At 44.4% G+C, this 27,864-nt stretch overlaps 1 protein-coding gene and 2 long non-coding RNA genes across 20 annotated transcripts in view; 2 read left to right on the forward strand and 1 right to left on the reverse strand.

Moving 5' to 3' along the window:
• Positions 1 to 1,433, forward strand: part of LOC102157143 — a 27,099-nt gene extending 25,666 nt beyond the window's left edge. For 3 of the 5 annotated variants that reach the window (XR_005357696.1, XR_005357697.1, XR_005357699.1), the window contains 3 exons: positions 116 to 272; positions 578 to 870; positions 1,095 to 1,433. This is a non-coding gene — a long non-coding RNA (uncharacterized LOC102157143). The remainder of the gene's footprint in view (positions 1 to 115; positions 273 to 577; positions 871 to 1,094) is intronic. The other 2 variants (XR_005357698.1, XR_005357695.1) reach the window with 1 other exon arrangement.
• CHRM3 (cholinergic receptor muscarinic 3) overlaps positions 193 to 27,864 on the reverse strand; it is a 495,173-nt gene continuing 467,501 nt past the window's right edge. For 12 of the 14 annotated variants that reach the window (XM_038533800.1, XM_038533804.1, XM_038533803.1 and 9 more), the window contains one exon: positions 193 to 4,303. In XM_038533800.1, the coding sequence (XP_038389728.1) occupies positions 2,512 to 4,284 (1,773 nt within the window). In that variant the 5' untranslated portion in view covers positions 4,285 to 4,303 and the 3' untranslated portion in view covers positions 193 to 2,511. Of the gene's footprint in view, positions 4,304 to 10,855; positions 10,879 to 16,125; positions 16,858 to 27,864 lie in introns of those variants that run through there. The other 2 variants (XM_038533794.1, XM_038533807.1) reach the window with 2 other exon arrangements.
• LOC119871427 lies at positions 16,405 to 17,253 on the forward strand. Its single transcript, XR_005357701.1, has 2 exons — positions 16,405 to 16,808; positions 17,054 to 17,253. It is a non-coding gene; the product is annotated as an uncharacterized LOC119871427 (long non-coding RNA).

A 27,864-nucleotide genomic window follows, 5' to 3' on the forward strand; every position in this document is an offset into this window, starting at 1 on the left:
AAAGTGGGGAAGTTCAAGCAGAGTGGCTACTGACCTTCGCAGTTATGCCAAAGCTCGGGGGTTCTCCATTTCTCGAATTAAGCGCTCTCTAATTTTGTTTGAATATTTCAAACAGGGAACAGCCCTTTGGGAGGAAGGCAGCAGAGAAGTTTCAAAGAGAAGAGAAATTACGGAAGTCCTGGGACACTCAGGTCAGCATTCACATCTTTATTAGTGCTAGGCCAACGGGAGCAGTAAAATATAGATGCAGTTGCTCACCAGACGCTTCACAGGTGGGTCACAGAACATTCCGTAGTTTGCTATATGTCTTAGAAAATAGTCTCTGGTTTCTCTTGTTCTTTGGTTGAATGTGCCCCCCCCCCAAAAAAAAATTCTTTCAATTACGCTGATCTTTTTTTTTAAATACCCTTGTCATGTGATTGCAAACACCACAGGGGAGGGTTGCCTCCTTCAGTTCCCATCAGGTTCAACTAAAGACTGGTTTTAAACGTTCACATCAACGTTACAGTTGGCTTTTTATTACCCAGGAGTTAGGGACTTGTTGATGCCAGCAGGGTGGCTATCTCCTTCTTCTCAGCCTCGTGAAAAGCTCAAGAGATTTACTCATGGCCCAAGTGCACCCGAAAGAATTGCTTTCAAGGGACACCACAGCTGAAGACTGAAGAGTAATATTTATCAACGTTAAACGACACTTGGTGAAGTATGCATAAATATTTCTTCATATAAACAGAGCACGAAATTAAATAGTTCAGAAACACAAACAGCACTGAGTCCACATCCACTGTCGTCAGCTGTAAACACCAGCTCACACTGAACACAAAAGCAGCTGCTACCCTGGCCCTGGGTCCGAGACGTGAGGCTCTGTACAAGGTGAGATTGCTTCTCGGCCCTGCCACCCCCCCCACCCCTCCCGTTCCCCACACAGCCCTTGCAGAAAGGAAAAGAAGGTAACCCCAACCACTACAGCAGTGACAAAAATGACAAGCAGCGGCAGCACCCCTCCCCCCATCCCCAAATACAACATTTAGCTTTTGGATCAATTCCAAGGGGATACAGAACACATTTTTTTTTTCTTTTCTTTTTTTTTTTTTTAGAAACGGAAGGAAATCAACCAGAAGCAATACTTTTCAAAACATTCATATTTTCTCCAGAGGACACACGAGTTCCCAAACCCCACCTATGCCTGGGTGAAGGTGACACAACAAACCCTGAACAGCACTGGCCATGGCCAAGCAACACAGGCCGAACCCTCTTCCATCTAGAAGGTGCCCGGTAGCAAGAACGCAAAGACCACGCTCTCCTCCCCTCCTCACGATGTCACTTCTGCTCGGCCATATGTATTGCTGGGTGTGACACTATTGACTGGCTTTCAAGCAGTTTGGGTAGCAGAAATTTTGTTGGGAAACATTCAAACATAGATGATTGAATTCAAACTTGTGGCTGTGGTTCGTGTTTTGAGCTCAGAGGGACCCCGATCTCATTGAGCTTTGTGGAGATCAGCAAACTGCCCTGCTTACACTCAGGGTCTGGTAAAGCCCTGGTGCTGCATCTGCTTTGGGGTGGGTGGGTGGAGGGGGTGGCCGCTCTGCACACACCTGCTGGAAGGGCCTGGCCACGCTCTGCTGCAGGTTCCCCAGGGTGGTTTGTGGAAGAAAATGCCCTGGTTTCCAAAACATTACATTGATGTTGTGTTAGGATCCTAGAGAACTTCAGTCATCAGAGTATTAAAAACATATATTGCAAGAATGATTTGCCAGCTCAGTGATTCCTGCTATATATATATATATATATATATATATATATATATATATACACACACACACACACGCACACACAGTGTGTGTGTGTGCAAAGTCACACACACACGCACACACACATATATATACTTCTATATTTTTATTGGTATGAAACTGGAACTGCACAAAACAGTACTTTGCAAGAATCAAGTCCACAGATGGGGTTTAACAACACACACCAAAGAAAGACAGAAAGCTCTACTGGGACAAGGAGGTTCAGCTTTGCAACATATGAAAGAATTTCAGAACCATGGATTCACTAGCCTGATGTGTCCCACATGGGATGCAGATCACCACGTTTGGGATCTCGGAAGGAACATGGCAACTGAGTCAGCTAGGTCTGTGCCTCTGAGATTCCAGTGGTCACGGGAACTCAAAGAACCCAGCAGATCAATTTGGGTATGTAATTGCTATGAAACAATTTTTCTTTTCCTCTTTAAGAAAAAACACCTTAAAAGTCTATTTCAGGATAAATTTCTTTGTATTCGGTAAGACGCTTTATTTTCTTTTTTGCTGAATTGGTATTTGACTTTCTATATTAAGATGGATTTATTCAATGGGTCAGTAAACAGGCAGCTTCCTTTATATCTGGGTGATTAAAAAAAACAATCCATTTTTATCACCCTTGGAAATCACCCCCACCCTCAGCTCACACTCCCCTAAGGTTTGTGGGTTGATGTGTGCGTTTGGTCACTGTGATGGACAGAGCCTCCCTCTACGAGGCCTGCTCGGGCATGCGCTTGTGAAAAATGACTGACTGTCTCTGCTGGTACTGCTGCTTGCGCCGCTTGCGTTTGTCACACTGACACAGCAGCAGCATCTTGAAAGTGGTTCTGAATGTTTTGTTACACAGCGCATAGCACACGGGGTTCACCGTGCTGTTGATGTAGCACAGCCAGTAGCCCAGATTCCAATAGGTTTTGGGTATGCAGCTGTCACAAAAGGTGTTCACCAGAACCATGATATTGTAGGGGGTCCAGGTGATGATGAAGGCTAGCAGGATGGCACTGAGGGTCTGAGCCGCCTTCTTCTCCTTGATGAGGGACATCCGTTTCCGCTTGGTGATCTGACTTCTGGTCTTGAGAGCAAATCTCTTGGCCAGGGTGGCTTCCTTGAAGGACAGAGGTAGAGTGGCCGTGGTCTTCCCTGCTGAGGAGTTGACCTCAGACATCTTGGTCGGGTCCACGGCTGACTCTAATTGGATGGGAAGCTTGGAGAAGCTCTTCTGGAAACTGCCTCCATCGTCTAGGCTCTTCTGGGCCTGCAGCTTGCTGCCTTTCCTGTCCAAGTCTCCCAGCCCCAGCTCCTCATCAGGCACCTGCAGGTTGTCTGCTGAGGGTAATTTGGTGGCATTGAGGATGGTGCTGTGACCGGGCAGCTTGAGCACGATCGAATAGATGGCTCTTGTCTCAGAGCCGATGTCTTCCTCATCGGAGGAGGCAGAGTTTTCCAGGGAGGCAGCGGCATCGTTGTTATTCCAGCTGTCACTGCTGCTGTGGTCTGGGTCCATCTGCTCGGTGCTGGGCTTCCAGCTCTTGGTGGCAAACCAGAAGTGGCAGCGGCCGTACTTCTTCCTGGCCGAGCGTTTCAGGCTCTGCTGCTGGAGCTCATAGCTGCTGCAGCTTCGAGAGCTGCCTGTGGGGTGGACGAAGTTCTCGGCCTCTGCTTCCGTCCCAGACGCCTGCAGCCCGGCAAGCTCTTTGGTACGTTTCTCGGTCTCCTTATAGATCCTCCAGTATAAAATAGTCATGATGGTGACGGGCATATAGAAGGCAGCGATGGCCGTGCCGAACGTGATGGTGGGCTCGCTGAGGAACTGAATGAAGCACTCTCCGGGCGGCACAGTTCTCTTCCCGACAAAGTACTGCCAGAACAAGATGGCAGGAGCCCAGAGGATGAAAGAGATGACCCATGCCAGGCCTATCATCACTCCAGCTCTTTTTGTGGTTCTTTTGGCTCGGTAGGTGAGTGGCCGCGTAATGGAAAAGTACCTGTCAAAGCTAATGACCAGGAGATTCATAACGGAGGCGTTGCTAGCCACGTAGTCGATGGAGAGCCACAGGTCACAGGCCAGGTTTCCCAAAGCCCATCGATTCATGATGATGTAGGTGGTAAACAGGTTCATGGAGATGACCCCAATGATCAGATCCGCACAGGCCAGACTTAAGAGGAAGTAGTTATTGACTGTCTTCAGCTGCTTGTTGACCTTGAAGGCCACGATCACCAGGATGTTGCCGATGATGGTCACCAAGGCCAGGATGCCTGTTAGGAATGCAATGAAGACCACCTGCCAGATGGTGTGACCTCCCAGCGGGTCACTGGTGGTGTCATTTGAGGAGGACAAATTTCCAGCTGCCTGAGAAATGTTGTAGCTGCCGAAGTGAGTGACCGTGCCTGGAGGCAGCCCTGCGTCCAAGGGGCCATGCACCCAGGACAAGCTGATGTTTGGAAACAAAGGCGAGGTTGTACTGTTAGTGTGCAAGGTCATTGTGATTCTCGGACATAGTCTGGAGAGATAAGAGAAAAGACGCAGTTAGAGAAACATCTGCCTTTGTTTGATTGGTTTTTTGCATCGCACAATTTAAAAATACATGGGAGACGGCTTACAGGATGCTCACTCTCAGGCCGGAAATATCCAGCTCTTTCTCTTACTTCAAAGGTAAGGAGATTAGAGCAGGTAGTTTGATTTGTTTGTGCACAGTTAGCTGGTGGCATGCACCGCATTCTCCTCATTTCTAAGTGTACACCACGTCCCCTTTCACATTATGCTGTCATCAAACCAAATCTCTTATTATTTTTTCTAAAGATTTTATTTATTTATTCATGAGAGTCACAGAGAGAGAGAGAGGCAGAGACACAGGCAGAGGGAGAAGCAGGCTCCATGCAGGGAGCCCGATGTGGGACTCGATCCGAGGACCCCAGGATCACGCCCTAGGCCGAAGGCAGGCTCTAAATCGCTGAGCCACCCAGGGATCCCCAAATCTCTTATTTTAAAGAGAAGTTGTTGGGGGAACACTTGGGTGGCTCAGTGATTGAGTGTCTGCCTTTGGCTCAGGTCATGATCCCGGGGTCCTGGGATCGAGTCCCACATCAGGTTCCCCACAGGGAGCCTGCTTCTCCCCCTGCCTGTGTCTCTGCCTTTCTCTCTGTGTCTCTCATGTTATTCATAAATAAAACCTTTTAAAAAAATAAAGATAAGGGGGAAAATATGAGATGCTTCTAGGCTACTGATGCAGCACAGCTTTATCATCACGCTACTCGATAAACTGATCTTATTCGTCTGCATTTTTTCCACCTGGGCCCATACCTATCCCAGGCTGGAGAAATACACAGTGTTAAGGAGACAGCAAGCACTTAAGCCTCCCTGGCATGAGCAACATCAACCCAGAACAAGTGTAATTCACTTTGATTTGTATCACCTCTTTAAGATGCAGATAGAAAAGCAGCGTATTGGTTCTGTATGGTGGTTGATAGCGGTATACAAGGCAGCTGTCATATATTTGATAATATGCAGGATCTTTTTTTTAAATTTTATTTATGATAGTCACACACACACACACACACACACAGAGAGGCAGAGACACAGGCAGAGGGAGAAGCAGGCTCCATGCACCGGGAGCCCGACGTGGGATTCTATCCCGGGTCTCCAGGATCACGACCTGGGCCAAAGGCAGGTGCCAAACTGCTGTGCCACCCAGGGATCCCAATATGCAGGATCTTTGCCAGAATATTCTGAATGGACCCCACCAGTTTTGAATATTTTCAGTATTTAGATATTTTAACTTTAGTGCTGAGAAAGTATTTTAGCACCACACGCACACCTTTGGTACAAAGACTTGCAAAATCGCAATTAGTTCTTCAAACACTTGTTAACCAAGATACATAAATAACTAAGAATCATTAGAGTGGATGCATCACCGTAAGACCCCTGTGCTGTCACAGAAAGTTCTAGGTGAGACTTGCCCCATCCCCTCAGATCCTCCGGGGTTGTTGGCCTAGGGATGCTCACACATCACCAGCCACTGTGGACTTGACCCAGTAAATCATTCCTCAACGAGTGTCAGTCAATGAGTTCAATGTCAGATAATCCTAGCAAAATACTATTGAGAACACTTGTGTTTCGGCTTTTGATTTAAAAAGTGGTAACTATAAACTCTTATGTACAAATATGTACATAAATCACCTGGCAAGAGCCCTGGATCAAGCCTTTAGACATCGCATATCACAACAGTCTCTCAACAGACAGCGGTCAGATTCACACACAGCTGTTTGAAATGGCCTCAGCACAGAGTAGGAAGACTTTGCAGTCCCAGTGGCATAGGTTCAAATCTCAGCTCAGCCACTTCCTGGGGTGGGGTCTTGGGTATTAACTTTTTTTGAGTACCAGTTTTCTCATTGAAAAATAGAAATAGGCATGCAAGCTGGTACAGCCACTCTGGAAAACAGTGTGGAGGTTCCTCAGGAAGTTAAAAATAGAGCTACCCTATGACCCAGCAATTGCACTACTGGATATTTACCCCAAAGATACAGATGTAGTGAAAGGACAGGACACTTGTACTCCAATGTTCATAGCAGCAATGTCCACAATAGCCAAATTGTAGAAGGAGCCATGATGTCCTTTGACAGATGAATGAATAAGAAGATGTGGTCTAGATACACAATAGTATATTACTCAGCCATCAGAAAGGAAGAATACCCACCATTTGCTTCGATGTGGATGGAACTGGAGGGTATTATGCTGAGTGAAGTAAGTCAATTGGAGAAGGACAATCATCATATGGTTTCACTCATTTGTGGAATATAAGAAATAGTGAAAGGTATTATAGGGGAAAGGAGGGGAATTGACTGGGAAAATTAGAGAGGGTGACAAAACTCCTAAATCTGGGAAATGAACAAAGGGTTGTGCAAGGGGAGGTAGGCGGGGGGATGGGGTGACTGGGTGACAGGCACTGAGGAGGGCACTTGATGGGATAAGCACTGGGTGTTATATGTTGGCAAATTGAATTTAAATAAAAAATTAATTAATTGATTAACAAAGAAAAATAGGAATGAAACATTTGTATAAACTGTTGAGAAATTTCATCTAGAATTCAATAGTAAGTGGTCAAAAAAAGTTTGTGTCTCCAGGCAATGTTCTAATATGTGTAAAGTACTTAGTATGGAGCCTGGCACAGAGTGTGTGCTTTATAAGCATAGGGTCTATTGTTACTTTACTGTTCTTTTTATTGAACAATGAACTCACTTTGTTTTGGCTTTCAGATGCTCAAAGTTCAATACAGTGCAATAATAAATTATTAAAACAGAATATATATTGGACACTTCCTAACTGGTACATGTTGTGCAAATCACCATATGTTTTGTCTCATTTAATCTTTAAAATAATCACATTTTATAAAAAACAGAGACACAGAGAGCTAAGTAATTTGTCCAAAGATCAAGCTAAGGAGAGGGGAGAGATTCACACCTAGATCGTCTCAAGCTCACCACCTCCTAGCTCCATGGTGATGTTTCTCTAACTCTCCACTAGCCTGTCCAGATGCTGCATAAAATGAGCCTCTCCTAACTGGCTAAAACTCATATACATCTTCAAGTGGATTTATTTATTTATTTATTTATTTATTTATTTATTTATTTATTTATTTATTTATTTTTAAAGATTTTATTTATTCATGAGAGACAGAGAGAGAGAGAGAGAGAGAGACGCAGAGACACAGGCAGAGAGAAAAGCCGACTCCATGCAGGGAGCCTGATGTGGGACTTGATTCTGGAACTCCAGGATCATGCCCTGGGCCTAAGGCAGGTGCTTAACCACTAAGCCACCCAGGCGTCCCTTCATGTGGAATTAATGTGCACATAAAAATTAATGAGATACTGTTTGTCACCTAAAAGATAAGCAAAATATAAACGATTGGATGAAGGCAGTATTGAGGACAGGGTGAAGGAAATAATTTCATGGTCTCAGCTACAGAGTAAATTGGTCAACAATGTGAGATGTAATTTAGCAGCATTTGTCAGAATAATGCACAAATACCCAGATCTCAGGAGCTGACAATGTGTATGTGTAGTATATATGTATTGTGGGTGTGTGTATAAACATAAAGTACATGGTTGGACATACACAATCTTACATACACTTGCATACACATATATACTTGTATGTATTTATTTCAGCACTACCTGAAATAGTAAAAAAATTAGTCTAAACATTCTAATGTATTGTTCTATTACAGAGAAGAATAGTTTAAGGACTTCTGTATAATCCATACATGAAATCTCCCACAAGTCACCAATTTCCAATTACAGATAATGGATAGAGTTTTCTTCCTTATTTCTTTTCACTCCTCTGGGTTTTATTAGGTGCAATCAACTCATCCTCACCTCCAACTTGTTCCCACTGAAGGATGTCCATATTTGGGAGGTGCTACCTGGTGTTTGGGTAGTCAACTGCATTTAGTTTCTTCCCAGATGCAAATGCAGAAGATCTATCTGCTCTCTCCCTCTACCCGGTTCCTGGGTCCCCATGGTTCCTCAAGGTGTCTTCCCATCTTCCATATCACACCTGCACCCATGTGGATAGAAGAGAACAGACTTCTCTTGGACCAGACATAGAGTCCAACATCCCATCTCTGAGGTTTACAGTCACCTCCTCCTGGGGAGGCGAGGGACTCTCTGGCACCCTCCACTACTTGTGCTCCAATGAGTATTCTTCACATGATCACCCTTAGTCATGGATTTCTCTTCTACCTGCCCCATAACCCTGCTAATCTTTTACACATTCTTTGAACAGCTTTATCTCCCCGACAGCTTTCATCCCAAAGCTTCCTGGACATAGCGGCTGAGTTTGTGTCCTTGCTTGGGTGGGACTGTGGCCTGTAGTACATTCCCTCCTTCTTCCTGCTCCTCCTCTCTGCCCCAGCCCCTGCTATGTGCTCTGAATCTCACACAACCTTGCACAGCACTTTTTAAAAAAGCACCTTCTAAGTCTCTGCCATCACGTCCCATGGAGTTGATCATGTTCATAGCTTTGGCCTGGCAGATTTTCTTGTAAATCACTATAATGGCCAATAACCCCAGTGCTTCAAATTTGTGTTGATGATACATCTGTCTCCTCTCTTCTTTGTTTATTCTTGTCAATGCCATGCAGTGGATATCTGCTCATCTTTCCTTCAGCCATTCTTTTGGAAATGCCCTGTTATCTACAGTATGTATTTCTGGAAGGGCATCAACCACACAGCCCTGACTCCTCTACCTCAGCAATAAACATGAAGAAAACATGCAAACAGGATCAGTAAGAGTAAATTTAGGGAGCTGATAAGGATTCTGGAAAGAGAGAGCTTCTCTGTCCTTTGGGATTTCTAGGTACTGGCAACCTATTTATATCCACATGGAAAATCTGAGAAGCAAGCAAACATGGAGGAGAGATATGGGGGAAGGAGAGAGATGGTAGGCAATGTGGAGCACAAAGGCAGCATGATCATGATGTCCTCTCAAACCTGGTTCTAGCCACTCTTGACCCTGCAGGTTATGGGAGCCAACCATTTAGGTAATTATGACTGGTGTTATTGAATTCAGTTAGTCAGGACTCTCCTCTCCATGAACTTACCTTCCTAGATGAGATATGGCATATGAATAAAACAGTTTTTAACAAGCACCAAGTATTTTAGGCAATGTCAAATTGCTCCCTGCAGGGAATCACATATTTGTAAAAATTCAAGAGCATGGGCAGCCCGGGTGGCTCAGCAGTTTAGTGTCGCCTTCAGCCCAGGGCATGATCCTGGAGCCCCGGGATCGAGTCCCACATCAGGCTCCCTGCATGGAGCCTGCTTCTCCCTCTGCCTGGGTCTCTGCCTTTCTTTCTCTCTCCTCTGTGTCTCTCATGAATAAATAAATAAAATCTTTAAAAAAAAATTCAAGAGGATATTAATTTGCTAAGTTAACCAATGTTAGTGAAGAATAGAAGTAGGAATTTTAGAAATATACCTTAGATCAATTCTTCTCTTTTGGTTCATTTTATCCTGTGGATCTGTTGAGCACCACAAATTATATAATATTCCATTCCAATTATACTTTGTTGGAACACAGAATATAAAAGAAACCAGAATTGAGGGAAAACACCCAGGACTAGGACTAGATCTCCATATTGGTTTCATTAAGTACCCATTCTGGTGCTCCTGGAGCCTAGGGGCTTCTTGGCTAATCACTAGAAACTCTCACAAACTGTCGGTGATCTTTGATCTAAATTCTTTGGCATATCTTTGGCCATTGTTCTTATTATAATTCAACACCAATTCAATATCTAATACCCCTTAAAAGTTTCATATATATGCTTTTTCTTATTTTAAAAATATTCTAGTCTCCATCTATCACACCATGGATATAGATTATGAACCGAGCAAAAATTTTACCTTTGCCAAAGTACCATTCAAGAAGAGTAACCTGTAATTCCCCATGTGATACAACATCCAAAGGACAATAATTAATAAGTTAATAATCATGTATTCACTTCAGATAACTACACTTGTCTCCTGATATCTTCATATGTGAAAGCAAAAAGAAGGATGTGAATATGTCATTGAGTAAAAGAAAGCCTTTTGAATAGGAAGCATAAATTATGAGCAAAGCACATCATTAAAACCTGTTATGGGGAAGCTCTGGTAGCCCAGCGGTTTAGCGCTGCTTTCGGCCCAGGGTGTGATCCTGGAGACCCGGGATCGAGTCCCATGTCAGGCTCCCTGCACGGAGCCTGCTTCTCCCTCTGTCTGTGAGCCCCCCCGCCTCTGTGTCTGTCGTAAATAAAAAAAATTAAAAAATAAAAATTAAAAAAAACCTGGTATGACTTATAGCTATGAGGGGAGAAATGTCTAGGAAATCATGGGCACTCCTCCAATGCTATAATACAATGAGATGCATTAACATCACTTCTAGTAATAAATAGGATGCTGATGTTACCAGAAAGAATTTTTCATTGGGAAGAAGCAAAAGGTAGTTGAGGAACCATGGTCTTCAGAGCCTATTTGATTTGGATTTGAGTTTTGGTTTGGCTGAGAAGGTGTACACACCTGGCACTTGGCACACTTGGCAAAATGCCCGACTTCTCTGAGACCGCATTTCTTCCTCTGTAAAGATGGATTACCTGTGTGGAACCACAAGAACCCCGAAGAACCAAAACAATCTTGAGAGAGAACAACAAAGCTAGAGGCAGCAAAATTCTTGATTTAAAAATATATCACAAAGTTATAGTAATGAAAAGAGTATGATACTGGCCTAACGACATATAGACCAATGTAACCAGAGAGAGTGCTTAGAAATACATCCATGTATATATATGGTCAACTGATCCTTGACAGGGGTACTAAGGACATGCAACAGGAAAGGATGGTCTCTTCCACGAAAGAAGCTAGGAAAACTGGACAGCCTCATAAAATTAATGAAACTGGAGCTCAATCTTATACCATACACAAAAGTCAACCCCCAAATCAACACAAATTGGCTGAAAGACTTACACATAAGACTTGCAACTATAAAACTCATAGGAGAAAACACAGAGTGAGCTTCATGACACTGTTCTTGGCAATGTCTTCTGGGTATTTATCCACAAGAACTGAAATGAGCATCTTGAAGCGCTCTCAGCACTTCCCTGTTCATCATAGTGCTCTTAACAGTAGCCACCATAAAAAACAAACAAACAAACAAACAAACAAACAAACAAAAAAACAGTAGCCACCATATAGAAACAAACTAAACATCTCTGGAGGATGAATGAATGAAGAATATACAGTGCGTACATACTGCGGAATACTTTCCAGACTTAAAAAAGGAAATAATGCACTATGTGACAACACAGATGCACCTTGAGGACATTGGCTAAGTAAGATAAGCCAGTCACAGAAGGACAAATACTGTGTTATTCACTTATCTGAGGCATCTGATAGCAGAACTCAGAAGCAGAGAGCAGATTAGTGGTTGCTGAGTATGGGGGGTGGGGGGTAAGGGAAAGAGGAGCTACTTACTCAGTGGGCACATGTTATAAAAGATGAGTAAGTGCTGGAGACGTCTTGCACAACAGTATGTCGGCAGTTAACAACGGTGTGCACTTAACATTTTTTAAGGAGGTAGATCTCATGTTAAGTGTTCTGATCACAAGAAAAACAAACCGAAACTCTGGAATACCACCACCTGCTCTCTGTGGGTTATGAAGACGGTAAGGAACATGGTGTGGTAAGTGAATTCTTGGAAGTATTCGCTGATATACTGCCTGCCTCCCACCAATGCCAACTTCTTGTGTCCTTGGGATTGGGTTGTTACTGCAGGAACACAGGGAAACCATGCTCAAAGTTTGCTTTTTATTTATTTATTTTATTCCTTTTTTAAAAAAGGATTTATTTATTTATTTGAGAAAGAAAGAGACAGAGACAGAGGGAGAAGGAGACAAGCAGACTCCTATTGAGTGAGTAGCCAGACATACGGCTCGATCCCAGGACCCTGAGATCATGACCTAAGCCGGAACCAAGAGTCAGATGCTCAACCAACTGAGCCACCCAGGTGCCCCTCTAACTTTGCTCTTTAAAGTACACTCTAAACATTCTGGTATAGACAGAGTTTAAACATTTAAGTTTTTGAACATCAAGGAATGTTGTACTGGCCTAAATACACGGCAAATACAAAAGGTCCCTCCTCATCCTATTAAAGTAAATTGATACAACAAGGTGATTCAAAAGGATCAATCCCATGGAAAAAGTATGTACACCAGGAGCCAGCAGTTTAATTTCTAGGTATGTGTCCTCTAGAAAATCTTGCAGAGAGTTAATAATCATGCATTCACTTCAGATAACTACACTTGTCTCCTAATATCTTCATATGTGAAAGCAAAAAGAAGGATGTGAATCTGGTAGGTGAATATATGATTGAGTAAAAGAAAGCCTTTGAATAGGAAGTGGAAGTTATGAGCAAAGCACATTATTAAAACCTGTTATGACTTATAGCTATGAGGGGAGAAATGTCTAGGAAATCATGGGCACTCCTCTGATGCTATAATACAATCCTATAATGCTATAATAATACAATGCTATATAATGTGTATATATATATATACACACACACACATACAGTTTAAATATAAACTATATATAGTTAATTATATATATAGTTACAGATATATACATATATTTAGAGAAAGTTCTGAGAGCTCTAAAAATATATTGTTGAGTAAGAAAAAACAAGTTGTGGGGTGAAGAATAAAAATGATATGGCTTAGGCACAATAAAACATACAAAAATAGTATATATCTTATATAGACATTTATATATTTAGAAGTCTCATAAAAAGAAAGAAGCAAATCCTACACTAGCACTGATGTCTTGGACGGGGAACACGATGAGGGTGAGGGTGACCAATAAAGAGGGCTTCAGCTTGATCTGTAAGGTCCCTACTGAGAAAAACACACGTTTCCAAAGCCAGAGGGATGCAGGGAAGAGAGCTGAAGGGAAGATCCTGGAGTTCTTTTTTTTTTTTTTTTTAAGAATTTATTTATTTATTCATGGGAGACAGAGAGAGAGAGAGAGAGAGAGAGGCAGAGACACAGGCAGAGGGAGAAGCAGGCTCCATGCAGGGAGCCCCACATGGGACTCGATCCCGGGACTCCAGGATCACGCCCTGGGCCGAAGGCAGGCACCAGTCCGCTGAGCCACCCAGGGATCCCCAGATCCTGGAGTTCTGCCCCCTGTCCTGGCGCTGGTTCTCCAGGATGAGGGTCAGGAAGAACCATGGCTGAGGATTGGTGATAGTAAATAGTAAGGAGTAAATAATAAATAATAAATAGTGAATGGATGTTGTTCTAAGATGCTAAGTGTGTGCTGATTCCTGATGCAGAATGGGGCCTGAAAATAGAGATATAAGTTGTTATATAAAAATAAAATTCCTGAGGCGCCTGGTGGCTCAGTCTGTTAAGCATCCGACTTTTTTTTTTTTTAATATTTTATTTATTTATTCATGGGAGACAGAGAGGGAGAGAGAGAGAGAGAGAGAGAGAGAGAGGCAGAGACACAGGCAGAGGGAGAAGCAGGCTCCATGCAGGGAGCCTGACGTGGGACTCGATCCTGGGTCTCCAGGATCACACCCTGGGTTGCAGGTGGTGCTAAACCTCTGTGCCACCAGGGCTGCCCAGCATCCGACTTTTGATTTTGGCTCAGGTTTTGATCTCAGGGTTGTGGGATTGAGCCTCGGGTCGGGTTCCGGGCTGGGTGCAGCCTAAGATTTGCTCTCTTTCCCTTTCCCTCTGTCCCTCCCCTTGCAATCTCTCTCTGTCTCTCACTCTCAAAAAAATAAATAAACAAAGTAAAATAAAAAATAAAATTCCTACTCCCTTATCAAAACATTAATGGATTGAAAAGATGAAATGCACTTTATGCATAAAGTGTTCACGTCCTATCTGGCACACAGCACATCCTAGTCCTTCTGTCTGTCATGGAGCTGCTCTCTCTACCACTGTGGGGGCCTTTCTTCTCTTCGTTCCTCAGAGGGGACATTTGCAGGGGCCATGTCTCTGCACAGCACACATCTTCTATCTCGAGTGGGGTGCATTTCTGCTGGTCCTGCTCTAGTCACAGCGAGGATGGATCTAGTAAGGGGGTGTCCATATGTGGCCAGGGAATGAGATCCCCTCCTCCTCCAACTTTCACTCAGGTCCTGGTTCCTGAGATATTTTCCACAACTTTCTCTCTGCCCGTGTGCCACATTCATCTACTTAAAAGCATCCTCGAGCTCTGGAGGTTCCACGATGGAAGTCTGGCTGATATGACATCAGAGGAAAGCAACGGGAAGGTCATAAAATCTTCCATAAAGAATATCTAAAAATATTTACTGGACATGAAAGTCACCTAATGTCTTCCCTCACATACACCTGCCATTTCCTAAGTAATAAGTAATTTCCTAAGAACCGGCGGTCCTGGGTGGATCCCAATGAAACAGTGATAAATGTGGGCATTCTGTTTAAGAAGGAGATAGGATTTCCATGTGCCACACTCTTCCTCATCCTGACCCAACAGGCCATACACTGCAGAGCTTGTCCATTTCAGATCAAGGGTGTTCAAAATCTGTGTTGACTTACTGGTGAGGAGAGCTAAGGGAAGCCCTACTTTTAATGCTCAGGAAGAAACAGGTGTGGGAACGGGGACCCCTGCGAGCCTCCTGACCCTAGCACCTTGTAAGTAATCCTAGGCAGAAGGTCTAGGAACGCAGCCCTCAAGGGCAGAGGGGGTGGCCTGGGAGGAACGGAACAGAAACCGAGGGCAGATTTCCATCCTGTTGGGTGGGAGCCCGTGGCGGGTGGTGGGACACCCAGGGCATTGCTATGGAGGTGTCCGGGCTGCACACCTTGGGCAAGAAGTGCAAAACTGAACCTGATCCTGCCAGTGGGTGCTGACTTAAACGCCTTCACTCCTGGATTCTGGAGGAAGACCTTAGCCTTCCATGTGGATTACTCACATCCGTGCATATAGAGGGTGGTTTTTTTACTTCATCTCTGAGGTGTATTTTTCCAGACCATTCTCACCACATTCTATTTATGAGCACATACAGAATTGATTCACTGAGTTTTTCAAAATAGAAGTCAGAAACCAACTAGTGGGCCAACAGGAGAATAAAAAAAGAAAAAGAAAGAAAGAAAGAAAGAAAGAAAGAAAGAAAGAAAGAAAGAAAGAAAGAAAGAGAAAGAGAACCAAATAGGGCATGTCTCATAAGACTTCTGTCAAAGACACACCCATTCATATATATAGTCATGATGTCAAATGGAATTTATACTCTAGGTCCTGGTCGGCATTGTTTGAAAGCCACTGCAATGAACAGTTTGGCATCTTCTATTAATATTTAAAACTAGAAAGTGAACCAAAATGCGAAGTAACTATTTGAGAATACTAAGTTTATGGGGAAGTAAAGGATAGTTATGAGAAACATACCCCCTCTAAGTTGTAGAAAGCCTTTTCTGGGACTGTAAATCTGTAAGATATCTAGATGGAATTTTAAATTTTAAAATATGTAAATATCCAACGTGAAAACACATGTGCAAATGCTTAGAGAAACCTGACAGGCCAGTATAAATGTGGGGCATGTTTTTAATGTTGCATTCCAAGAGACAAAGTTCTCTCATTTTCTATAAGCCATCCTTGGCAGTACCCATTCTGAAAAAACATTGGGGGTTGTCAATTTTTAATCCTCCTGAAATTTTAAAAAGTGCAAATTAATTTATTCTAGAGGTCTAAGTTAATGCCACCTCTAGTATTATTAGTACTATTATTTTAATCGTGAAAAATCATGCAAAAAAACCCAAAAATACCTTTGCACAACCATGCTTTTTCCTAAGATCAGCTAATTGGTGCGTCCTCCATATTCCGAATCCAGTCTGCATCATTTCCAGGGCTTGCTATGGGTCTCTCTTCACCTTTTTGCTAAGAGAGTCTCCGTTTTCTGTCATAATTCGTACCATCATCCTCAGCCGCTAAAAGACTTTGCCCCCCCCCCCCCGCCCCGTCAAAAAAAAAAGACTTTGCCCCGAAGTTGGGGGAGCGGCAATACCAAGGTCTGCCACGAGGTGGCACAGCAGACTCGGAGCAGCGCCGCGGCCGGCAGGTGTCCCGGGCGGTGGCGGGGCCTCGACTCCGAGCCAAGCCGTCCCCGGACGGATCCAAGAGGCTCAACAGACCCACTGCCATCAAACGCGTCTTTTTCTTCTCTTCTTCTTTTTTTTTTTAAGTCTGAGGGTTGACTCTTCGACCGAGAGACTGGAATGTCCAGGAATGTAATGCTTGTAATGTCCTTTAAGGTACCGAAGCTTTATTTGCATGGTTTATTCCGCATCGTGGTGTTTCCAGTGAACGTGAAAAGGGGCGGCCTGAGGCGTTCTCTGCCTTGTTCACCGCGTTCCGGTTCGCGGCCCGGCCCGGCCCGCCGGAGGCTCTGTGTGGAGAGACGGCGCGCCCAGGTGCACAGGCTCTGCTCATGCAGAATCTGATGGGGCCTGTAAGTACGAGTGCACTTTTTATGACTTTTTGGCGAATGGGATTCAACTTCGATATTGACTTTTAAAGGCGATGGGGCGATCTAAAACACTTCTTCAGGTCGTACTCGTCTGCACAAGGGTGCGGGGCGGGGGGGGGGGGGACCACGGGGGGGGCGGGGCTGCACCTGCGCGGGGCCGAACCGGCCGAGCCCGCCCCAGGAAGTGCGTCTACGACGGCTGTATAACAAAAGAGGATTCTTCCTAGAAAAGAAGTCAACAAAACACAAAGGGAATCCGACCTTTGCGGACTCGCACAGCCAGGACCAAACTTCCCGAACTTCGCTTTTGTCTTTCATTTCGAGCTGCCAGGAGGAGAGATGCGCCCTAACATGGTGCAATTGCTCACGTCGCAAACAGAACATTCCGGAATGCCAAAATGAGAATAAAATTTCACTTAAAAAAAGAGAAAGCTTGTTTATAAAATGATGCATTACACTGCCTCCCCTGCTTGCTGCCTTGCATAGGTTTTATGCAATTTGACAACAAGAACGAAGGGTGCCTTGCCAAGGGCTTGCATCTCTACTGCGTGTGCGCAGCCGTGGCTGCTGAAATAGCACGGTTTTACCTCCAGGACAAAAGCCTGCTTTGGACTCGTTGTCTGCATCAGCACGGTCAAGCCCCAAACCTTTAGTTAATAGAATTTCTAGAGAAACAGCAAGAAGTAGAAAACAAACAAGAAGCAGTTCTTTTTAAACAGAGATCGGGCCACTTTGCCTGGAGGGGCCAAGTCCCTATCCCCGTACTTACTCCTTTCTGAGAGAAAAAGAGGCAAAGGGCAGCCCAGGTGGCTCAGCGGTTTAGCGCCGCCGTCGGCCCAGGGCAGGATCCTGGGGACTGGGATCAAGTCCCACGTCAGGCTCCCTCCATGGAGCCTGCCTCTCCCTCTGCCTGTGTCTCTGCCTCTGTCTCTCTGTGTGTGTCTCTCAATAAATAAATAAAATTAAAAAAAGAAAAAGAGGGAAAGAGTATGGCCCGACTCTGTCCACTGCAAACTTTCAAGATCTGAAATTCATTTATTAGTTCTTCAAACAATGGCTCAGGAATGGTGCTTGTAAACTGCAATCAGAATATAATTGTAGAAATGATTCTGATTGAAAAATCTAGTGAAAACAGTCATTTGGACTACATATTTCTAACCTGTCCATTTGTATACTGGAAGGACACATGGTAAAGAATGTTCTTTTGGCTCAATATTTATGTTTTAGGATTGCTTGGAGGTCTGTATTTATAAGACTATTTTTGTATCTGGACATATTTCACACATCTGATTTTCTTTTAACCTTCAGCCTATTTGCATCTCCCTCCCCCTCACGCCCCCAATTCCCACAGTTATTGAAGACTATTTGCCAAAAAAGGGAGCAGGAGTCATTTGGAGGGCATGCAGACAAGGATGCACTAAGGCCTGCCTGAGCACATTAGGGTCAGAAAACACACCCTTCTGCCCTGTGAGCAATTGCCTGAGCACTGTGATCCTGCTTCTTCATCTATAAAATGAGGATTATTCTACTTGTGGATTAGATACAATGTGTAGAAAACACTCAGCATAGCCTAAGTGGTCCCTAGCAGTCAGTTTCTGTGATCATTCTTTTGATTTCACAGAATGGCTTTTTCAAGGGTGAACAAGAGCCAACCTTTGTTGAGCTCTAAACCCAGGGTGACTTTGCCTCCTGGGGACATTTGGCAATGCGTGGAGCCATTTTTCTTGTCACAAGTTGGGGGGAATGTGCTCCCCATGTCTAGTGGCTGGAGGGCAGGGATGCTGATAAAAACCCTACAATGCACAACAGAACAACCCCCTACAAGTTACCGGCCCGAGAGGTCAGGAGTGCCAATGCTGAGGAAGTCTTGTGTTAAGAGAGGTGTAACAGAGATCCAGAAAAATGCAGCATCCTGTTTGCCAGGAAAATCTGGAAAATGTCCTGGCGCTTACTAACCTGGCAAACTCTCTGGCAAGTCTCTTCAAGAATCAGCTCACGTTGAATTCCTCTGGAAATCACAGTCTCCCCCTCCCCGCCCACAGGAATCAATTTTGTCCTACTTGGTTCAAACTCTTCCATGGTCATTTGGGATCGTCAAGGGGTCTGAGTGCTTACTAAGGCCTCAGGCTCGGGACAGATTCTTGCTCCTCAGAAACCACCTGCTCCAGACACTGTCAACTACATCAACCATCACGATAGGAGGATGAGCATCAACCATCAGCTTTGCTGGAGTCAACGGGGAGATAGCAAAGGAAAGGGTATTTGGCGAGTCTTGAGAAAGAAAGCCCAGGTGGCCAGGCAGGAAAGAAAGAGCACAGCATTCCAAGGAGGGAGCAGCATGTGTGAAGTGCTGTGGGCGCACCTACCCATGCTCCCGTCGGAGCGCACAGCATTTCACATTTTCTCTCACCACAGGCCCCTTGAGCGAAAGTTCCATCTTCTCCCACTCGACCTTCTACTCTGAGATCTGGCACAAGTCCTTTCTCCTAGCAGACCTACCAGTGCTGCCTGCACTCCAACGGACGTGGGATGAGTACAGGTGCACTGAGGGCAGGAGAGCGGGTGACAGGAGGGCTGGAGGAGATGCGGGTGCAGGGAGGGAGGCAGAAATAGAGGCTGCACCTGGCAAGCAGCCTCCGAAGGGGAGCAGAGCAGCCGGCTCGGAGGCCACCATGGGGAAGGCAGACAAACCACCCTGGCGCCTCCCACCATCGCCTCGCATCCAGTGCCACTCAGCTGGGGGCTGACCCAAGAAAACACAGAATCAGTGGAGTTCATTTTTTGGGACTGGGAGGAGGTGTGGGTGGGAAAGAGGAACCCCCCCCCCCCTCATTGTCAAGGGGCGGCCGGAGCCTCTTCCACTGGAGAGAAAGAGAGAGACGTCCTCGCCTGCCCCAGCCCTTCAGCAGTGCCCCGTGATGGACACAACACAAATAGTTTCCTGGGAAAACCAGCACGGTACATTATTCCATGATCGTTCTTTGCTGCCTCCGACTGTGCTCTGGACCTCACACTGATGACACTCGTCCGGTACCCTGAAGGCGCTGGGAGTCCTGTGAGGTGATCATTTGGGTTGGGTCCTGCCTTGCTATTTCCAAGCTCTGGGACTCCTGAAACCCTCAGTATCTACACCAGAAAATTAAAAATAATAACAGCGTGTGGTCTTTGAGCAAATTTAAGGAGATGATAGGTAAAGCAAGGGACACTGACTGCCACCACTCAGCAGGACCTCAGAGGGAGGTCCTCTGTCTTCTGCTTCATGGTCACACCCAGAGCTGAGTCCCTGGTATGTGCCCGCAAGGTGGGATTATAGGCTGTGTTTGCACTGTGGCCACCTGTGCCATTCATTTGACATATCGCTTCTTGCAGCTGCGCAGCTTCATTTTACTATTAGGTCATAAATTCCTGGGGACAATGTGAAACAACATTTTTACTGTGTTTTTGAGTTTCCAAGTCTTAGACTCCATAACCATAATAGAAGTAAATAAGCTCCTCTGTGGTTAACGCTTTTAGTGCATCAGTATTTGAAGCATATGGTTTTATTATAATACTCACTTTTTCTTCTTTTTTTAAAAATGATTTCATTTTATTTTATTAGAGAGAGAGCATGTGAGTGGGGGGAGGGGCAAGGGAAGAGGGGGAGGGAGTGAGAGAAGCGGACTCTGCTTTGAGTGCAGAGCCTGATGCAGGGCTCGATCCCACCACCCTGAGATCATGACCTGAACCTGAACCGAAATCAAGAGTTTGAGGCTCAGCCAACTGAGCCCAATAACATAAAGAGGGACCATCCAGGATTCATTTACACCTTATGACCTTGACTCAAATAGTTTTCAGGGCAGGAAAGTATATGAGACACAGTGTCTACTGAAGATTCTTCCTTCTTTTAAGTGAAATGTTACAGAGTGTGCCTGAATGTGGCCAATGCAAATCTCTACGATACACTGAAAAAGAAAATGACCAGTTTCCAGACTCATTTTCCCCAGATATTCCCCTAGAGTCCTAGGGGAAGGCAAAGGGTTGTGTCTCCACGTTCACAGCAGCTGGCCACTGACTGCCTGGCCCATGTCACAAAGCCACGCAGAAAAGTTACACAAATGAACAGACATGAAAGACCCCGATGATACAGGAGATGCTTGGGGGCTCGAAAACACTAACCTCCAAGAACAGTGGCAGATTTGGATGAAAGAAAATGGAAATTAAATTCTTCAAGTCTGATAAAGCATAGAAAAGGGACTGCTGTGTTGAAAGTACTACCTTTCTGTTAAAATGAAACAATGGGAACAGAAACTGTGAGCATTAAATAAAATAGTAAAATGTATATTTTGGCACAGCCCAGACAATTAAATATTAGAAAACAATGATCTCTTGTTTTGGATTTCCTGAAGCCAAATGGAAAGTAGAGCTCATATCACTATTAATTCTGGCTCCCCGGGATTAAAAACAAAGGGGCGAAGGAATAAGGTTGAACCAGTTCAACAAAACAAGGTGAATCCTTATTCTAAAACCCGAGAGGAACATGCATGGAAAAGAGAAACACCGTAGGTATAAAATCAATAAAATGAAAAGATGGATTTAGGCAGAAAAGAAGAAGTTATCCTAAGGATTCGGAATAAAAGCAAACAAAATATAACTTCGGAGTCTTGAGGTTTGGTGCCTTGAATTATTTTTAGAAACCCCCACCAAACTGAACTTCCCTTGAGCGATCCGGCGCTTGCTCAGGGGTTTTGAGGTGGAGGGTTCTCTGCCCCATGAGTTCAGAAGCATCCGGTCTCCCCACTGCCTCTGCCCTCAGGACGGAGGGCAAGGATAGCCTCCAAGTGCACCTGTAGCCCAACAGAGGGCGCGATTCAGAGCCAGAGTCACCTGATGGCACAGGGTATACATCCCTGGGATCTGGAAGGTTACTCTGCCTCTGACTCTTGGTCTTCTCTTTCGTCAGATAATACAGGTAAATCTGCTTTCGCGGCCACGATGTTAAGTCTCTGCGGTAGATGTTAGCCTGTCTTACTGCTGATCTACAACGCGTCAAAGGCTTGGTACAATTAATACAACCCAATAGAGTGGCCATGCTTCTCTGGAGGACGAATTGATCACCGGCCAACTCCCAGGCCCAAATGATCTTAAAGTCTTTGTGATATCGGTGATTCAACCTGTCGTATCATATTAATACCAGACACTGAATTGTGTGCCGCACAGAGAATGGTGCTGACCTGTTCTATTTCAGCGTGAGCCACAACATAACCAGTTCTACAGTAACTGGTCATACTACCATCTATTGAGTTCCTATTCCATATGTGGCACATGTATTATATAGATAATATTCAAAATATATATTCATTAGGGCAAGTCCTTATAATAGCTCTGTAAGATGGATATTCCTAATATTTTATGTTTGAAAAAAACAGCTCAGAGGTTAAGAATTTGCCCAAGGTGGGATCCCTGGGTGGCTCAGCGGTTGAGCATCTGCCTTTGGCCCAGGGTGTGATCCTGGAGACCCGGGATCGAGTCCTGCATCGGGCTCCCTGCGTGGAGCCTGCTTCTCCCTCTGCCTGTGTCTCTGCCTCTCTCTCTGTGTCTCTCATGAATAAATAGATAAAATCTAAAAAAAAAAAAAAAAAAAAAGAATTTGCCCAAGGGCCATGGGACTAGTTAAGTAGCATTGCTGGGATTGCGGACTGTATGTGTCTGACACAAAACCACAGTCCCCATGACCGGTGGGGTCATCTTGCACCTGGCTTTAACCACATGGTTAACATTGTGTTTAAACACTGCTGGTTTTGAGAGTTGGCAACATTTGATCTCTCTTTCTCTGCAATCAATGAAGCAGGTGATGATTCATGGGAGAATTATAAAGTTCTAGGGTTAGGCCCTCCCTGAGTTTAAAATTTGCATTCTTTGATACAAACGTGTCTTACTCATTCTTACCTCCCTCATTATGTGTGATAGTCCTCTGGCAGGACTATCATTTACAATTGGTTAAATCTCTGACGTGGGCTCAGCACATCCCAGTTTGGGATTGGTGGCTGAAACGCCACCTCCAGGAATTACGGATACTGGGAATGGGCCGGCTCACGGTTAGCCACTGCCACGGACACGATACAGTATTTGTTGATCTCCCTTGCTGGTGTGGCCTGGTCAACCCAGTCCCTACCAGCCTTTGGTAGAGGTGTACACAGAGGTGAAGTCAGTGCTTAGGGCAGGTGTTACATGAGAGGGGAAGTCACATTAAGATTCCTTCCCTGACCCAGGCAAATGAGGAAACCTGACTGGAAACTCCTGATGAGAATTAATTACTCAGGGAAGCTGATACACACGCTAGGCTTCTCCAGGAAGGCACAGTATAGAGAGCTTTATCCAGTCTGTTTCTCACTGCTCTTCTTATTGCATTTGTTTCCAGAGAAGAACACTGCAGTGACCATGAACACCACTACCTCAATAGGAAGAAACCCTTTCAACCATAAAACCAGGTAGTGAAAGAAAAGGCTTTTGTTAATATTTCAATATATTCCAGTCAGGGGCAGATATAGGCTTTGGGGAGGTTGACTCTTCTATAACCTTATGGTCCCTACAGAGAGGGTGGTGGCTGGGTGGCTCAGCCAGTTGAATGTCCAACTCTTGGTTTTGGCTCAGGTCACGATCTCAGGGTCATGAGATCGAGCCCCATGTAGGGCTCTGTGCTGGGTGTGGAGTCTGTATGAGATCCTCTCTTTGCCCCTCCCCTCCCTCTTTCTCTCTCAAATGCGTAAATAAAATCTTAAAAAATTATTAGTCAAAATGCCATCACTCCCTTCTCCCTCAGGGGCTTGTCTAAAGGGACAGAATTTGAAGTTTTAGCTTTATTAGCTTCACAGTAAATTTTCTTCTAATTCCAAGAAAAATCGAGACGGTCTGGTTATGATTAAGGAACTGAAAGTTTTAAAAACTCTCCATATAACTAACTCAATATGTGTATCTGTATATTTAGAGGTAATGAAATTCTCTTCCTTCCAAAATACTACAACAAACATGCAAATACAATGGATGGAAAATCTGATGCTGTGAGGAAGGAAATTTAAGTTGCCCAGGTATGACGTATTGCAGTGGATTAGGTATCTGGAAGTTTAATCAGCTTCCAAAGTTAAGAACCCATAAGTTCCCACTGTTTGCCACCAAATGATCAGGTTCAAAAAATGGGATTTGGGAGAGCTATTAAAAAAAAAAGAAGAAAGGAAAAAGGAGTGAGCTCCCTCTGCTGGTGAGCTGGTGTCAACGCAGAGCCAGAAGTAAAGGGACCCCTCTGTCAAGACAGGAACACTGCCCTGGGTCCTCTAATGAGGACAAAGGGAGAAATCAGGACCTGTACACTTCACACTTGAGGGATTTTGTTTTTCTGAGAGTGGTAAAGAATAACAAAGAGGAAGTCACTTTGATATGATGACATGTCAAAGAAACGTTTATGGGCAAATGTCCTTCATGTTTGTGGTACGACATGGCTCACCCAGAGACCCAGCAGTGCTCATTGGAACAGGCTGGAAGACAGCAAATGTGTGACAAAGGTACCATCTCCAGCTGGAAACAGGTGTCTACTGTGGTTCCCGAAGGAATGTTCAGTTCAGCCAACTTAAAATCCTAAATGAGAGATCCAGAAATAAATGCTAATAACATTTTTACATGATAATAAACTGGCAACTACTGATACCCACAAGCTGACATATGGAAATCCATAGAATTGCCTACCAGTATACAGTTTATTAAAGAAAACCTCTGACCAGATGTTATGTGATCCAAGGCCACTGAAGATCGATCTACAGAAAGATTAAGTTTAAGCTGATTCCAGGAAATATTTAAATAAGATATGATAATGAGACAGAAGAGCTAGCCCTGAGAAAATGTTTCCATGGGAACGTCTATTTTTTTCTCCCCTGTGATATTTTAAATTAGAATACATACCCATCGGGGTTGGAAACCCTCATGCACATACCTCCAAATCATGGGTCTGTGGCACATCTCCTGTCCCATTCTTCTGGCCATCTGTCGTCGGGCAGATCTGTCATGTGCTGCCTACAACTGCAACCCAAGACTTCCCTCACCAAGGTTTGGGCACCAGAGAAGATGAAGTCAAGGCCTAAGTTCGCCCTCAACAAACATCAAGAACCATACCTATCTTATTTGCTTCCTCAGAAATCCCACGATCATGTGACTGGCTTGGAGTAACAAAGCATATCTAATGAGAAATTAGAGGAGAAGCTTATGTGGTACCTAGTATCTTAACAGAATTTTGTTGGTCAATTAGAAATAACTGGGCAGCCCCGGTGGCGTAGCGGTTTAGCGCCGCCTGCAGCCCAGAGTGTGATCCTGGAGACCGGGGATCGAGTCCCATGTCGGGCTCCCTGCATGGGGCCTGCTTCTCCCTCTGCCTGTGTCTCTGCCTTTCTCTCTCTGTGTGTGTCTCTCATGAATAAATAAATAAAATCTTAAAAAAAATTAGAAATAACTGTGAGATCATTTAGAAATAGCCGTGAGAGCCTTTTAATTAACATTCTCCTCCACTCTCTAGCGAGGTATCAGAGAAGAAGGGAGACAGGGGAGTTTTAAGTCAGGTTGCTTCGACCAGTTAGCTGTTTAGCTGAGTCACCTTGCAAGGGATGGGAGATGTGCCACAGACCCACGGGCCTGGTAAGAGCTAAAGATCCCCTTTGGCCTTTTGTGGAAGGAAAAGCCACTGTGGGCATTGTGCTGACACAGTATTATTGGCTTAGGCACAGTATGTATGTGGGATGCACAGAGCAGGTGTGCCCTCTGCTCGATGCGGCTGCTGGGAAGTACCCACCACACACGGTCATTGTTCGGTTGGCACCAGAGTTATCACAAATAAATGGATCTGCTGTGAAAAATATACTGAGGGCTTCAGCACGAAAACACATAGTGCTATTTCTCTCAGGGTACAAGAAATGATCCCAAATAACTGCAATAAGCCAAGCAATTTAATTAGATGAACGAATATACTTTCATCATAGGAATTTCCTAGACTAGTGCCTCTCAAAATGTGGTCCCCGGACCAGCAGCATCAGCATCAACTGGTTATTTGTTAGACGTGTAAATTTTTGGACCCCACTGCAGACCTCCTACATCAGAAATTCTGGAGCAATCAGTGTTTGAACAAGCCTTCCAGGTATTTCTAATGCATGTGAAAGTTGGAGAACCATTGTCCTGGATGACTGGCCTGTGCCTTCTACCTCACCTGTTAGCAGAATCAAGACACCCACTGGCAAACATGGGGGTATTTCAAGGACATTAGGTATTTCCCATCTCTTCTGAGACACTTGCCTGTTATGATGTCTCCAAGGATCTCTAATCCTCCTCTTCAGGCATTCGTTCTGGTCACCTCTCCAGCCCCAATTCTTACCAATCAGATTCTAAACAGATAGTGGATTGCAAGCTCTTTGACAGCAAGAAGGAATCAAGACCAGCAGCATGATTCACATCTTCTATCTGGTAAGACATCTGTTGCTGGTGGCTAAGCAAGTCCACTTGTTTTCTACGAGCCACTCACCAAGAATTCACTCTGCACCTACGAATATAGCCTCCTAAGGCTTTGAGGGATATTTAACAAACTTCATGGCATGTTTTGAAACTCAGGGATTACAGTCCAGCTGAACAGAAGGGAACAATTAAAAGCATTACAGTTACAGGCAGGCTCCTGCTTTGCCTTCCCTCCGCAGTGCCCACTAGAGCAAGGGGCCAGGGCAGACCTTCCCTATGGACCTGCTCCATGCCAATCCAGGAAGCGAAATATTTGAAAACTTAGCAGCAAATGTCACACACATGCTGGATTTACTCTACATTCATCCACAGGCAGGCCCAGTAAAGCTAGGGTAGTGAAAAGAGAAAGGATCCTTCAAGATGCCCAAGGTAAGCTACGTTTCTTACCTTTATCATCATCCATTTCTACGAAAGAGATGAACCAAATTGGTTTCGAAAAGCTTCATTAGTGAAACTGAGAAGCACTTACTCAGTCTTCTCATGTCAGAGTATTAGTTTCCAGTGGCTGCCTTAACAAATCACAGCTAGGTTGACTTAAAACAGCAGAAATTCATTTGTTCACTGTCCCGGTGGTTAGATGTCTAAAGTCAAGGTGTTATAGGGCTGCACTTCCTCCAGAGGCTCTAGGAAGAAGAACCCTCCCATGCTTTTTCCTCTTTTAGGGGCTCCAGGCACTCCTTGGCTGGTCTGTTCTCTGCTTCTGAGCTCACACTGCCTCCTCTTGCCTTCTCCTATGTCTTATAAAGGATACTCGTCTCTAGACCCACATAGATAATCCGGGGTGATCTCATCACAAGCTCTGAACTGAATTACACCTGCAAAGACCCTTTTTCCAGTTAAGGTAATTCACAGAATTGGGCAGGTAAGGATGTGGACCTATCTTTTAAAAGGAAGCTGTAGTCTGCAAACATAAAACAGCCCCGAGAACAGAACTTCTATCAAGCCAGGGCTGATGGTTGGGTTTCTCTTTTCATATGATAAATATATTTCCTTTGCAACTTTAGCTTTGACAGTGTGTTTTTCATTTGCATTTGAAAGATTTTAAGAGGAAAGAAACACTTTCAATAATACTTCAAGAAAAAAAAAAGATGAAGAGATTAGAAGTGGGGATAAATATAAATAAAGGTGTAGGAAGCAAAGCAGTAGGGAAACAAACACAGTTAAGTAGGAGACATTTCATTCTCTGCTTCTTTCTTTGCATTTCTTTAAGGTATCCATATGTCCAACAAATACGAATCGAGTATGTACATATTTATTAAAAGGAATATTTGAACACAAACCCAGAGCTAGATTCTGTGGGTTCAAAACCACACAGAACTCAGTTGTGTGCCTTTTAGACATGTTACTTGATCTTCTCGTGCCTTAGTTTCTTCATCTGTAAAACATCCAGTATTGAGTACCTGGGTGTAGGATTGTAAAGAGGATTAAATTACTTAACGAAGCAGTTAGAATCCCGGGTGCATAGGGGAACAGGCACTGTTTGCTAAATAAAGAAAATAAACGTGCCAGGTTCTGA

Source organism: Canis lupus, chromosome 4 (genome assembly GCF_011100685.1).
Source record: "Canis lupus familiaris isolate Mischka breed German Shepherd chromosome 4, alternate assembly UU_Cfam_GSD_1.0, whole genome shotgun sequence".
Taxonomy (NCBI): Eukaryota; Metazoa; Chordata; class Mammalia; order Carnivora; family Canidae; genus Canis; species Canis lupus.